The sequence below is a fragment of the Hibiscus syriacus genome, unplaced genomic scaffold (genome assembly GCF_006381635.1).
Source record: "Hibiscus syriacus cultivar Baekdansim isolate YM2019G1 unplaced genomic scaffold, ASM638163v2 tig00005406_pilon, whole genome shotgun sequence".
Taxonomy (NCBI): Eukaryota; Viridiplantae; Streptophyta; class Magnoliopsida; order Malvales; family Malvaceae; genus Hibiscus; species Hibiscus syriacus.
In genome coordinates this window covers 6,691,837-6,707,411 of record NW_024062056.1, presented here as the reverse complement: position 1 = coordinate 6,707,411, position 15,575 = coordinate 6,691,837, and the positions used below count along the sequence as shown (strand labels likewise).

Genomic DNA, 15,575 nt, shown 5'->3' with positions numbered 1-15,575 from the left:
TACCCTATTTTCGTCATGTATAACAGTTTATTCTCCTCGTCAGAATCAGAATTCAGGATTTCCTCGATATCAGAAGAACTATCAATATCTATGAAATCATCCTGAAAGATCGCTTCATAATCAGATGAGTAGTTATCAGAATCAACATGTTGCATGGGTGCGGATTTTTCAAGAGCCTGTATCACTGTACATGTATTCTTGCTATTGCATCAGATTACTGTTCACATAAATTTATTTCTCTCCCACAGAAAATTATATTCCAGAAATATCCTTCACTGAAAACAAGGTTCATTGTGTCATACTAGAATAAATTACCAAGCGATTTATACCACTATGTCTGACTAAATCCCTCCAGATCCAAAAAAATGGACACCTCATTTAGAAAAGGCACGTATCTCAGACATCTTCATCAAAATGATTGATTACTTCTTAAGTTTGTGACAACATGAAGAGAATTCCTCAAGTTACTTGACAACTGCTGTTTAGTGACATCAGAATGAGAGTATTCAAGATAAATAGATTTGAGGCACGGATAAAGCCATAAGTACCCATAACAGTGCATTGTCATAACTGGACCTTATGGGGATCATGATATTCCCGTCAAACATACATTAAGAGTTAATCAGAAGTAGAATATTGGGGCATCTCGAAAGCCCATTTCAGACAGAAATGTTTCATGTAGGGCATCCTGAAAGCCCTCATCAGTATGAATATTTGGGCATTCTTGAAGGCTCATCGCAACAAGAAGTAATGTGAATGCATTTTTAACATCTGTATATGCACATGTTGGGGCATTTTTGAAGGTCCAATTCAGACAGATCCATACGATCCATCTTGAAAGCCCATTTCAACCAGAAATAGAATGGTGGGGCATTGTGAAGGCTCATAGTAATATGAATATTTGGGCATTCTTGGAGGCTCATCTCAGCAAGAAGTAATATTGAGCACACTTTTGAACATCTGAATTAGCAAATGTTGGAACATTTTAAAGGTTACTTCAGACCAATCCATGTGGGGCATTTTGAAGGCTCAGATTAACAAGAAGCAATGTTGGGCCATGCTGAAAGCCCCTTTCAATCAGAATCAGGAATATTGATGTATTTTGAACGTTTGTATCAGAAAATACTGGGGCATGTTAAAGGCCTATGTCATCTTGTGGAAAGATCATTGACTTGAGAAAATATTTCCAATGAGACAGAAAGGAATGAAGAATGAAAATGGTGAAGCATTGACAGTGAAACTGACTATACATAATTGCTTCGTTCGTCAGGAAGTTGCATTAGGGTCCTATAGTTGAACAAATATTTACTCAACAAGTACGATTTCAAATACCCAATCTTCTTAACCATGTGTCACATGACAGCATATTCTTTGTTAAGATACATCACGGTTGCATGAATAAAGATGGTCCCTAGGCAGACTATTCGATCCATGGTCCAGCTCCTTAAAATCTCTGCTTTGAATTTTGTATTTTGTGTGTCGGTGATGATTGGAAATATTTATTTGAGATTCCTGGCAGTTAGTTTCAACCATACTGTTGGGGTTACGAAGTCATTTTTCACATCAGTTTCACTTACTTGATGACATCGAAGAAAGAGGCTCAGCTTATATTACCCTTATTCCCGTTGTTACTAGGGTTATCATTACCAGCCAGGGTGAACTGATTTTTCATCTATTTGGTTTATCAGCAAGAATTCAATGGACCTCTTTCTGTACATGGCTCCTATAGCTAATATGTTTCTACTTCCTATAACGCTCATTACGGAAGAAAATGTGATCAATATCACCCTTGCCCAAGACAATATCAAGATCAGTTGGTATCTCTTATTCAATATGACACTAGCATATTTTGTAAATTTGACCAACTTTTTGGTCATAACAGCATCTCACTTATATTACCACTGAGTTTTGTTCTCAAGTGGTCTTGTGACATCATATAAAAGCTTTGAACACTGTGCAAAGAGCTTCCTTGACCAGAAATTTTTGCAGAAGACACAGGAAAAGATGAATGTGTTATCAAATGTTTTATGAACATATGGGCAGAAACCGCATGAGAAGGATGAACGTGTTGTCAAATGTTTTACGAGCCTCTGAGCAGAAGCCACATGAAATGATGAATGCATTGTCAAGTGTTTTACGAACCAATAATTATGGTGTTGAACCAATGTTGCTATCATATGGTGTTTCCATTTGTTGATCCAATATGAAGTTTGTCTTCTTCAACTACAAGGTTAGAAGTGAGAAATGATGAAGATTTCTTTCCACATAAGGGAAGCTGAAAATTTTAACAACAAGAAACTAGTAGAGCCAACTAACGTTGAACAACAGGTTGTTGTTAAGTATCTCGACATGCTATGGTCCAAGTTGCCTTGTTCGAGATCCAATTAGATGTGGAGACATGAAAGGAATTAGGATAACTTCTCCTTATGATGTGTTTCAAAAGTCAAATCAGAACAGACATTGCTCTCCTAATTAATCCCTCCTGAGAGTAAGATATTTACATCTACATTCTTCAAAGATGATAGATTTTCTCATAGATGATAGATTCTCTTTTCAAAGATGAAATCTTTATTGGATTTCTACACAAGTCCAAGCAAAGAAAGCCAATGTTATCAAAGATAAAAATGGGACATCAAGGCCATAATTCTGATTACGGCAAGAGTTCCATAAATGAAATATTTCTTCTGAGATTTTAATACAACCAAAGAAGATACAAAGATACAAGATTGATCGGATGGTTCTTCAGCTTTATGGCATAGGTTGTTACACTGATATCCAAAGGTAACCTTGGAAATAAATGATCAAGTAAAGGAAGACCGAGTTCACCATTTTGAAGTCAAATGAAGATTGCATCAATATTCATGCATTCATAAGAACATCATTTGCACAATAGACAATGCATTACATTGATACCTTTGATTGCATTCAAACATAAGTTTTTTTTTTCCAAATTTTCATATGAAAAAGAAGATTCATGACGCAAAATACCTTACAAGAAGAAGGTAGAATTCAAAACCTCAAATACCGGAATCACACAAACATTTAAGAATAGATGGACACGATTCATAGAAAAAACATTTAAGAGTAAAACGATTTCCAAAGTTTCTCATTTAATCTTTTCTGAAAATGAAATTTTTAAATAGTAAGAAAACGATTTCCAAAGTTTCTTACTTAGTAAACTATTTCTCACATCTGTAAGCCCTTCAGTGCATTATGTTTTCAAAACCTTCGGGTCATCTATAACTCCTTCATTGCATGATGTTTTCAAAACCTTCGGGTCATCTGTAAGTCCTTCAGTGCATGATGTTTTCAAAACCTTCAGGCCATCTGTAACTCCTTCAGTGCATGATTTTTTCAAAACCTTCGGGTCATCTGTAAGTCCTTCAGTGCTTGATGTTTTCAAAACCTATGGGCCATCTGTAAATCCTTCAGTGCTTGATGTTTTCAAAACCTTCGGGCCATCTGTAAGTCCTTCAGTGCATGATGTTTTCAAAACCTTTGAGTTATCTGTAAGTCCTTCAGTGCATGATGTTTTCAAAACTTTTGGGTCATCTGTAAGTCCTTCAGTGCATGATGTTTTCAAAACCTTCGGATCATCTGTAAGCCCTTCAGTGCATGATGTTTTCAAAACCTTCGGGTCATCTGTAAGCCCTTCAGTGCATGATGTTTTCAAAACCTTCGGGTCATCTGTAAGCCCTTCAGTGCATGATGTTTTCAAAACCTTCGGGTCATCTGTAAGTCCTTCAGTGCATGATATTTTCAAAACCTTCCGGTCATCTGTAGGTCCTTCAGTGCATAATGTTTTTCACATTTCCATCATACTCAAAAGAAGCCAAATGAAAAAATTATTGTCATTCTCGTCTTTGCTCTATTCTTGTTAACACAATAATGAGCAAAGAGGGGCAGTTGTAGACATTAATTTTTTCATTATTATCATTATTATTATTAATTAGTATATCTATTATTATTATTATTTAAATAAGTATTACAAGCCCATATCCTAGGAGCCCAAATACAAACAATCCAGGCCCGTTTTACAAATATGGAAGCCCAACAGAACCGGCCCAATAATTCCTAGGCCCAACGGGCGACCCAAACCCATCTAGGGTTTGTATTATTTTTGCTAGGGTTTCTAAACCCTAGCACTGCTGCCGCCGCCTCAACAGCTTTGAGACGCCTCTGATGCACCATGCAGCCACCGACTCTACTGCCAAGAGACCCAATCAGCCTTGCCGACGCTGAGTTTGCCACACCACTTCGCCACCGTAAGTTCCAGAACACCAGATGGAAACCCATATTACATCCCTACGGTGAGTCACCAGCATAGCTTTGGTGACTCACCGAGGCTTCCACTCTTGGGACCGGTCCGAGACAAGCACCAGAGGTGGCTATAAAAGCCACCACACCTGCGAGATAAAAAAACAACAACCAACGAAGCAAACGACAAAGAGAGCAACCCAAAAACCGAGACAAACATATCAAACTACCAACGATCCCAGTCAACGACGAACCAGTATAAAAAAAAGGAAAAGAGAAGAGAAGAGAAGAGAGAGCTTACTTTGTCATCGGAGGCACTCGAAACATCACCGGAAACCTTCAGATTTCGAAGGTAAAATCCTAGATCTAGGAATTTCTAAGGGTTTTTAGGATAAATAGAGGCCGTATTCGACCTTAGGACGTAGAGATCTATGGTTTGGGCAAATTTTCCTAACTCCGGCCACCGTTCAGTGGTGGTCGGCGGCGGAGTAAGGCTGTCGGTTGCTGGTCGGCCAACCTCCAGCGGGAAGAATGAAGAGAGAGGGCAGAGAGAGATTTCTCATCTATCTCTTTAAGAGAGAGAATGAGAAAATAGAAATGAGGAAGCTTGGCCCTTAGGGGCCGGATTTTGGGTTTTTATACCCCTCTCCAAACGACACCGTTTTGGAGAGTGGTATGTGTGTAATTTCAGAAAGGATAAACCCTTTCCGCAACCTTTATAGTTTTGTAATTCTTCAATTTAGTCAATAAAAGCAATTCCTGGCTATTTCAATTCAACCTTATAATTTTAGTTAATTTATAATTTAGTTATTACTCATATTTATATATATTTTAGAGTAAATAGTTATTTAGTCCCTTATAGTTTTAACATTTTTATTTAAATCCCGTATTAATATTTATGGCTAATTTACACTGTTAATACTTAAATCTTATAATACTTCGAATTAGAGCTTTTAATTTTAATATGTTATATTTTAATCACTAAATTTTAATTTTGACTATAAGTTTTAATATTTTGCAATTTAATATTATTGCTTTTAATTTCTTTTATTTTGATCATTATTATTATTTTTACTTAATAATTATATTAATAATAAAATACCATATAGTATTAATTTTATTTTGATCCTATACTTTAAATATAGTATTTTATTTATTTATTTATGTTTTATTCACTAATATTTACATGAAATACAATATTATAGTTTTATAATAATATTTATTTATTTTTAAATATTAAGAAATGACAGTCTTAAAGCAACTAGATGTCCTATTCTAATATATTAAAAATAAACTAATATTATGCTTATAAATATATATTTTTGCTTCGTTTTTATTAAGAAAAATCATATTCGTCTTAATATTTATTTATTTTTAATATCAAAGAAAATGACAGTCTTAAAGCAACTAGATGTCCTATTCTGATATAAAAATAAATAAATATCTTACTTATAAAAACCAGAAAAACATATTGTTTTATCTTATTAGGGAAAATTATTATTTTTAATATTTATTTAAATATTAAGAAAGGACAGTCTTAAAGCAACTGGATGTCCATTTTCTGATATTTTTAAATAAATATTTTACTTTTATCAATTATATATATTAATCTATTTTTATTTTTTTATTATTTTTAAGTAAATGTTTTATTAATATTTATTTATTTTTTAATATTAAGAAAAGAGCTGTCTTAAAGCACCTAGAAGCTCTTTTCTGATATTTCTAAATAAATAAATATCTTATTTAAAATATATATATTAATATATTATATTAATAAATTTGAAATAACAGGATTATGAATTAAATATATTTTTGAATTTTTAAATTTTTAATAATAGAGACAATTTATAATTAATGAGTACCAATTTTGGGCGTTGTGGGGTGCTAATCCTTCCCCAAACGTAATCGACCACGAATCCCTTTTTATTATTAAAAAGAATGAATTTTTGGTTAAAACGCAGATCAGTTTATCTTTTAAGTGATGTTTTCTTAAAAACTTTTTAAAAGATAATTTTTAGGTATTCGACCTACCTGATCCAAAAGGATAATGGCGACTCCCTAAAACATTTTTAAAAAAAAACCATTTATTCATTTTAGTTTTCCCGCCAAGTAAAAATTTTGTATCTGGGCGAAAACCGTTTACGACGGTATGATGAAATGTAGACTCAATTCTTCTTTATGTATAAAACGTAGAACTAGTGACGGAGCCAGAATTAAATATTGACAAAGGTTGAAATATTAGACTATTTAAGAAAAATATAAAGACTTATTAGGTATTTAAACTCGAAATTCAACATGAATCAAGCGACCTTAGTGATTAAGGGATTGTTGTTATCAATGAGGTCTCGAGTTCAAGCACGTTTGTAGGGGTATGAGCATTCATTGTCAAATAGTTGGAATTCTTTGAACATATATTACCTTGTATTCACCCTAAATTAAAAAAAAAACTCAAAACTCAAAAGACAACGTCTAATTTGTCTAATATTTAAACTTACAATGACTTAAATTATAATTAGACTAAAAATTTAAGAACATTGACTTATCATTCTTTTGTTTGACCCCAACTTGATTAAATATTTATTAGATTTTTATATTTTTTAAATTTAAATATTTATTTTTACATAAATCAAAATACTATTAAATAAAAATTATATCGAATATATAAATTTTAATAGGGGCAGTGACCCCTTGGCCCCTAAGGAAAGCTCCATCCCTGCGTATAACTATCTTCCACGGTAACACCTTAAGAATTTTCAACCACAAACTCAATGTTTTCATTCTTTAAATTCGCGTAAGACTTCTATTAACTAAATGTGACATTTGTTTTGTCTTTAGTTCAAATGAATATTTTTCTCAATTTCTTGAATTAAGTCAAGTCCAATTAATTTTCTCTCGTTAAGTTCAATCTAACACAATATAATTCTACACTTATATAATGTCTCAAAAGAAATCATCTAAATACTCTATTGATAATTATTGTTGTACTGGATCATATCTGAAATAGAATTGAAAGTCGATATCTACATAAACAAGCCATCAGCAATGAAAACTGGGATGTTTGAAAATCACAATCCATCATCATTTTGAAGAAAAACCAACTCTCTAAGTAAACGTTACATTCAAAATATTCTACATGGCACAATAGCTGCAGAAGGCTAATCTTAATCAGCTGACCAAACTAAAATAATAAAGAAAATTAATAAATAGGGCAAAAATAAACCCTAGGTGAAAATGAGCATGATGGTACATTCGAAACAACAACGATGAGATTTCATCAATTGTGCTTTGTTTTTCGGTACAGTAAGTATTGGAAAACTTGTACTGGAAAATAATGTCGGAAAGTTTAGATTAACTTCCGGGCACTGAGACATCAATGTCAGTGGGATTATTCCTTGTATCTGAAGGCAAAGGAGGCCAACTATCACTGCGGAAGGATGTAGTGATTGATTTCGGATCAGCAGAAGAAACCGTAATAGCAGCCACCGGTGTGGCAACTGAAAATGACTCGTGCTTCTGTTTCTTAAGCTTCGGCTCATGCTGGTTCCCTGCTAGAAAACTGCCCACTACAACCTGGTTCACAAACAATAGAAAGTAAGAAATTTAGAGGCTCAATCTTCACCAGGGTTTGCAGTAATCGTTCACTAGGAAGCTGTTAAAACCCGGAAGAGAAAACAACTGAGGGACATAGAACATAAACAGGCGCGGACAAAACAGAAGCCGAACCTGCACAGGGCCAGCAGCTACTAGGAGACCAGCAACTCCACCACCCACAACACGACCATTTGGACTTGCTAATGAAACACTCATCCCACCAGATCTGCTTCTTGTTGCACCAGTGTCATTGGGCATGAATGAACCAGACAAGGATAGTATCTCAAATCGACCCTGCAAGAAATTTGAGAAGAAATGAGATGGTTACGATGAAACAAAGTAAACTGCAGAAATAGGCCGATTAGGGAAGTCGGTAAACCCTATAGGATCAATGCTATATTCCAGTCAATAAGATGAAAAAAAGGATCAAGCAATCTGCAGATTTAAACACAAATCTGCAGACATTTAACAAGAATAAGTATCCATGATAGGAGCCGAGATTTAAAGAGAAATATAGCATCACCTCATATGTCAGTGTGCCACCAGAGGAATCGGGCTGACGAAGAGTGACATTTGAGATCACCCCATTTGCAGAGAGAATGCATATAGCTCGTGGCCCTTGTTGTGAAAACGATATAATCTTCATCGTGACATCCTAAAACAACCAAAAAAGAAAAAGAAAGAATCACCAACGTACGATCGACTGAAAATCATGACGATAACAGCACTCTCGATCCATAATTTTCCAGCAATGAAACAATGGAGTTATCAAAGTCACCCCAAATAAAAATTGCCACGACCATTACGCAGAATGTAAGTTAACTTCGAAATAACAGTTATGTTTACAACATACCTCACCAGAATTAACAGTGATGATATGTGGTGTAAAATTAGCCCCAACAGAGCATGCAACCCATTCACCTACAAAATCAGTATTACAAAATCAGAACAATTGATACCATAAAACCAAACCATTATTCTCACTAATTTGAATAATCCTGCAAGACATAAACATCCTAGAGAGTCCATGAAACTCATCAAGTTGCAACTCGATATTTCCAAAGCAGTGCATGCTGTATACTTTGCGTACTTCGCTAATCTTAAAGGCGCGATACTCGATCTATGTGCTCCGCAACTTGAGTCTCGATGGGAGGACAAACTAGAGAACTAAACTAGTAATCAAAACTAAGCCCCAGATATATTCATCCTTACCACATGGTACAAAGAATCACACAACTGACATATACAAAATATCGAAAGCATTATGAGTTACTATTCAAAGAAACCAACAAGCAAAGCAACAGAGTTAAGTCCAAACTCAATATGCCAAAGCATAAAAGCACATAATGCTCTCCTCCATCTAGCAATGAAATCAGGCAGCAAATAGCAGACAGGTTTGATATCCAAGTCTCCTCATCATCAATTGAAAGAGGGTACCTTAAAATTTGCTTCCAGTGAAGCATCACAAGTGGAAAAGGACACAGCAACAAGAAGATTTCATCATTACCACAAATCCCACATTACCAAACCATAAAACCTCTCACTATCCTTCATAAACTGCCACATACAAACTTATCAGGAGATCTCTCAACTGGGGCGTATCCAGAGATGAACCGAGGGAAGCAGCTCCCTCTTAAACATTTTAAATTATCACATGTTACATATATTTTTTTCTTTATATTTTCTATTAATAATATGTTTTCGTCTTTTAAAATTTTATAAATTTACGCCTCTCTAACATTTTTCAAGTTCCCCTTAAAATAAAATCTTATGTCCGCCATGGTGATATCTACTCACGGTTCTAAGGTCCCACTTCAACCCGACGCTATCACACACTTAAAACTCGACCACCCCACCAGCTATAAACCTTGATACTCGAACTCAGAACATATATAGATAACAACACTTTCCTTGACCACTTATACTGTACTTATTGGGTTCCACTGAAAACACTTTAAAACAACGCAAAAGGGAAACAACCATCACCATAAAACACTAAGAATCCATGTTTTAAACATGGAAAACAACCACCAAATCAACTCGAACTCAAAAAGGGTATCCACCAAAATGGTTAATTGTTTCAAACCTATATTCTCCAGGTCGAACTTAGCCTTCGAAAACGACGTCGGCGTCTTCACTTTCCCTCTCTTCCCAACTGAGAAGTCGATCACCGGAGGTGGCGCAGCCGTTGATATAGGCTTCGGAGAGAGCGCCATAGTGACTGAACCATCCGGTCCATATTTCCTTGGTCTTCCCCTCTTCTTCTTCAGCGGCATCCCCGCCACCGCAACCGTTTTAAGGACTGGTTGCGACGCCGGTTGTGGAGGAATCTGCGGCGGAGCTGATCCAAGATTCGTGCTAGGATTTTGGGTCGAGTTTTCGGACCTTGGAGCTATGTGGTAGTTTGATGGAGCATCAGATCCTACCACGGTTACCCCAGTAGTGGCAGTAGTAGTTGGTGCGGAATTACTAGTATTATTAACAGCTTCTCTCGACTCCATAGTTAAAACTTAAACTTCCTGAGATTTTATCAAAAACACATTTGGAATTTTAAGTTCAACAAACTAAAAACAAGGTTAAATTTTTAAGAAACAAAAAACCCAGAACAGACAAAGCTGAAATATGGTAAACCCAGGAAAACTTCGAGTTTTTGGCTCTAATACGATGTTTTGAAATTGATTTTGGAGCTAAAACAAGTTCTTTTTCAGTTGAACTCAAACAGAGACTACGGAGTATGGAGGGATATCAAATTTTTTTAAGTTTTCCAGTAAATAATTTTTGTAGAATAAAATGAGATTTGAGAAAGGAAAATGATAAAATACAATAAAGAAATGTTTTTTTTAATTTTGTTGTTAAGCTAATTTAACTTTTTCATATTATGTAAGATAATAAAATAATGGAAAATGAAAATGTTCAATAATGGGGGGCTTTGTTGGAGTATAATATCATGTGTAATCATTAATTATTTTACTAATGTTAAGATATTGATATTTGTGTTTTGAAGGAATCAATAAATAAAAACAATTAATTAAAAGAAAATTCGAAAGTGAAAGTGGTATATAATTTTCCTTTCCGTCTTTTAATATTTTTTTAAGAAAGTGGGGTATATATATTATTAAATAAAGTTTATGGCAAATGACATTATTAATATCTTAACTATCACTTTTATTTTGTTTTAGTCACTTAACTATTTTTTTAAAATATTACGTTTTGATTTTATTTTGATTACTCATTATTAAAAAAATAAAAAAATGTTAAAGTATTATTTTTTTAACGATGATATTGCATTATCTTATAATAACATATCAACATCACCGTTATTTTTTTAAAACTTAAAACAAAGATAAGTGATCAAACTATATATTTTTTCCATTTAGGTGCTAAACTTTTTTAGTTAATCAATGTATCTAATGTTATAAATATTATTATTTTAAGTGTTTTAATCATAACATTATTTAAAAAAAGTCTGTCAAGTGATATATGTCACATTCAAGTAATTTTAAAAATTTTATTTTTAAAACAACTTAAAAGTATCATTATATTTAAAAAAATCTTAATTTCTTTAAAATTATGGGGAAAAAAATCCTTTTACTCTATTTGTCAGCTATCTCCAATCATCCATCCATTCATTCATCATTGAACGGCCACTCATTAACTGGTTATTATTTTTGCTATACTTTCAAAACCCAAAATTATTTAATTCCTAAACCTAAATCTTTAATTCTTACAATTTTAAATACCCAAACTTTAAATCTTGATAATAATCGTAGACCACCCTTAGTCTGGAATATAAGATTGCTCACCTTAATCGTCGACCACCCTGACTTTTTCTTTTATTTGTTTTTTCAGTAGATTGAGTTTTTGGAGAGGGAGAGTTGTTTCAATCGGTTGGACTTTTAGGGAGGGAAAGAGTGTTGTTTCATTGGGAGGGGACGAAGGGTGTAGGGAATTTTTTTAAAATTTGTTTTCTAAATAATATTTTTAAATTTAGAAAATTAAATTTAAAAAAATATGATATATGTCATTTAACGGTTTTTTTAACGGTCGTTACTACCGAGAGACTTAAAATGATAATGTTTGTATTGTTAGACACATGGGTTGACTGAAAAATAGTTTAGGAAGTTAAATGAAAAAATGATTTAAGCATTTATTTTTATATTAATCATTTTTTACGATGGGTGATTAAAATAAAATCAAAACTAAACATTACGTATGATTTTATAAAAAAAAGTAGTTGAATGACTAAAACAAAACAAAAATGATAGTAGAGGCACTAAATGTATAATTTACCTAAATTTTATTTTATTTTTGAGTGAATAGCAAGTTAAATTAGGTTGCCAATGCTTGAAGAAATTGTCTAGAAAATGTTAGAAGGTGAGATAAATCTAGCAATAAAACAAACTTTTTCATATAATGTATTGATTCATTTAAAAGGGAAAAAGGTAGCAAACATATTAAAAATGTGAATTTCTGTAAAATCATATTCCAATTCCAAATTATTTTATTTTCATTAAATTTTAAATATGGTATCAAAAAGGGAAAGTCATTTTGGAAACTTTGGCCTGATTTTTTTTTGAAATAAACAACTAATTTTATTCAAAATAGAAAATATCATAAATTATAATAAGATTTACAATTATAATCGTAAATTAAATATATAATTAGAAAAATTTTCTATAATCATTGAAACAAAACTAGCAAAGGACAATACAAGGAAAGATTAAATTTAACCAAGAAACTTAAACAAAGATAGATACAAACAGATTTGATCACATCGGTAAATAAACTACCAAAGGGGATCAAATTATTGAAAGATCACTATCAAACCACAAATCATACTCGAGCAACGTGAAAAGCTATCTACGAACGCAAAGCATGTATCTAAATCCAATCTGAGGATTCAAAGCAGGGAAAATCACAAGATATCATATAAGTGTCATCTTAATTAGTCGTGGCGATGTCAAATCAAACTTTAGAAAAAAGATAAATGAAAATTCTGCCAAAGAACAAAAAATGTGTCATAAAAGTATATGAAAATGTACATCACAAACAAACTTATTGAGAGTAAAAAAATATACGATATAAAAAAGAAAAAGACGATAAAAAATATCATTAATCGACAATTAACATTAAAATTGATGTCGACGTCAATTAACAAAGATGAAAAAAGAAGAGAGATGAACGGCTAATGAGCGAAAACTATGTTTTTTCAAAGAAACTATTTTTTATATTATAGTAATATTTTACACCAATGATAACTTTTATAACTTTGGCCTGAATTTAAGATAACATTTGAAATCGTATTCACAACAAGAAAATTATCTTTATATAATAATTTCATATTATTTATATTCAATAATATAAATTGTTTTGATTTTAAGAATCTCATATTATGGAAAGTTAAGTAAGATTTGAAAACAATATTATCTCATTCGATTTTATAATATTATCCGATAATCATGCGGTAAGATTATTAAAAGTAACATATTATATAAATTAATTTTATATTTTGAATATTTTATTTTTTAAAATTATTTTTTTAATTCAATCATTTTAGATTAGATTGTTTATAAGATAATTAAAGATAATTTTCTTTATTTTTTTAATTTAGTCCTTTACTTTTGTATTTTTTTAGTTTTTCATTTATTTTAAGTCTAATTTTTACTAAATTTGAACAAACTCTTCTATACTATAAAGTACATATGTAACTCTAATTATTATTATTTTTAAATTCTTTTCTCAATTTAGTCTCATAACTTCATTTTTTATTCAATTTGATTCTTTGACTACAATTTCTTTTATAAATTCTTTCTTTCCATAAATTCTTTGACTATTTATACTCGTAAACATTTTATCTTCAAAACTCATTCTTTAAAAATAATACTATAAATATATTTTCTAATTTTAGTTGATGTTTGGTTTATTAAATAACATTATAAATCTTACTTAAATATGCAAAAAAATGAATATATATATATATAAAAGTTATTTAAATTAGAATCAATATGTACTATAATATAATAAATAATTATAATTAAATTTGAAGAGAAACTTGAACAATTCAAATCGACTCGAATTTCATAAACTAGATTTCACTTGAAAAAATAAATAAAGTAGAATCATAAAATATGACTAGTCAACTCGAGTAAATAAAAAATATATACTCGACTCAACTCGATTAAATACTTACACGTACATTTATTCCAAGATACTAGAAGTTCTAATATTTGTATGGTAAATTGTAGCACCATAAACATGACCCACTATAAACACTAGAAAATCTATGATTTGTTTAGTGTACACATGAAATCAAAATTTTCTTCAATTAATCATCTATTTTATTAGTTGTGTCCATCTTAAAATTTTATTTGTGTTCACCTAATACAAAAATTATATGTTGTTAACATATTTGTGACCTAAAAAAATATTATGAATCTGACACTGATTATAAACAGTAGGCCTATAATATTAATTACATTGGTCACCAAAGCGACCACTAGATTTGAAACCTTTAACTTTCCATATTTGACAGTTTCATATTAATATGATCAAAATAATAAGTTTCAAAAACTATTTATACAAAATTGAAATTCTGTAATAATTTAATATAAAATTAAAATAATTTGCTTAAACTTAGTTTGATAATGAACGTGTTTTAATCATTATTACATAATATGTAAAAAGTAAATACAAAATATTAAATTTTATAAAAAAAAATTAAATATTGTTTAATATACTAATTGAATAAGTCTTAATATAAAAAAAGTGCTTAAATTATACCTCTTTTCCTATTTAGGTGCTTGAAATTTTTTCCGATCAATCTAGGTGCCTAACGTTACAAACGTCATCATATTAAGTGCATCAACTGTAACATATGTTAAAAAAGTTTGTTAAGTGACATGCTTTGTATTTATATATTTTTGAAAAAATATTAAAAAACTTTAAATTATAATTTGAAAAACCCATAAAATTTTCTCAAATATTAAGAAACCCCAAAACTTTAAAACCCTTAATTTTAATCCCTATAACCATGCCACTTGTCGCCCTTTCCTTCATTTTCATCGATCGAACTGTCATAACCGTTTTTAGGCGGAACAATTTTTTTTTGTCTTAAAAACAGTTACGACTTAATTTTTGAAAATGGAGTGATTTGGAATTGATTTGGATAAAAAACGTCTTTTAAAAACAATTTTAAGAAAAATCATTTTTTAAGACAAAAGTTGGTATGCGTTTACCAAAGATTCGATTAAAACATGTTCGGGAGTCGGTTACACGTGACGAAGGATTAGCACCCCCACAACGCCCAAAATTGGTACTGTTTCGCTTACACGTTGTCGTAATGGTGGAAATCCTGAATAAAATATCAAGTTAAAATATAACCCATTTTTTAAATATTAATAACTTGCTTCAAATTAATTAATTAAATAAACTATTTTACTTGAATAATAGATCTAGCAAAACATGAACTTCAAGGATTAAAATGGTAAAAACATAAATTAAAAGGTTAAAATAAAATAACAGAAACCAAAGTGTCAAAATCAGAAAAATACAAAGATAACCGTTTAGATTTTATTTTCTCTGATCTGTCATCTTCCACCGTCTGATTGTCCTAATTTTTCATTATGTTGTTCGTGTTGACATCGTACACCTTTTCACCGTTCGGAATATTGATTGGAGATTCCAATCGTCGGCAAGAGACCTAAAACCGTCCAAATTTGTTTTCTCTG

At 31.5% G+C, this 15,575-nt stretch overlaps 1 protein-coding gene across 1 annotated transcript; it reads right to left on the bottom strand.

Annotated features, from left to right (window-relative positions):
• Positions 1 to 7,526: 7,526 nt before the first annotated feature.
• On the bottom strand, positions 7,527 to 10,550 carry LOC120199251 (AT-hook motif nuclear-localized protein 1-like). The gene is made up of 5 exons (XM_039200399.1): positions 9,935 to 10,550; positions 8,702 to 8,769; positions 8,372 to 8,503; positions 7,981 to 8,142; positions 7,527 to 7,827 (listed from the first exon to the last, which is right to left on the bottom strand). The coding sequence occupies exons 1-5, from the start codon at positions 10,347 to 10,349 to the stop codon at positions 7,606 to 7,608; spliced, it is 999 nt and encodes a 332-aa protein (XP_039056330.1). The 5' UTR covers positions 10,350 to 10,550; the 3' UTR covers positions 7,527 to 7,605.
• Between the last annotated feature and the right edge of the window lie 5,025 nt (positions 10,551 to 15,575).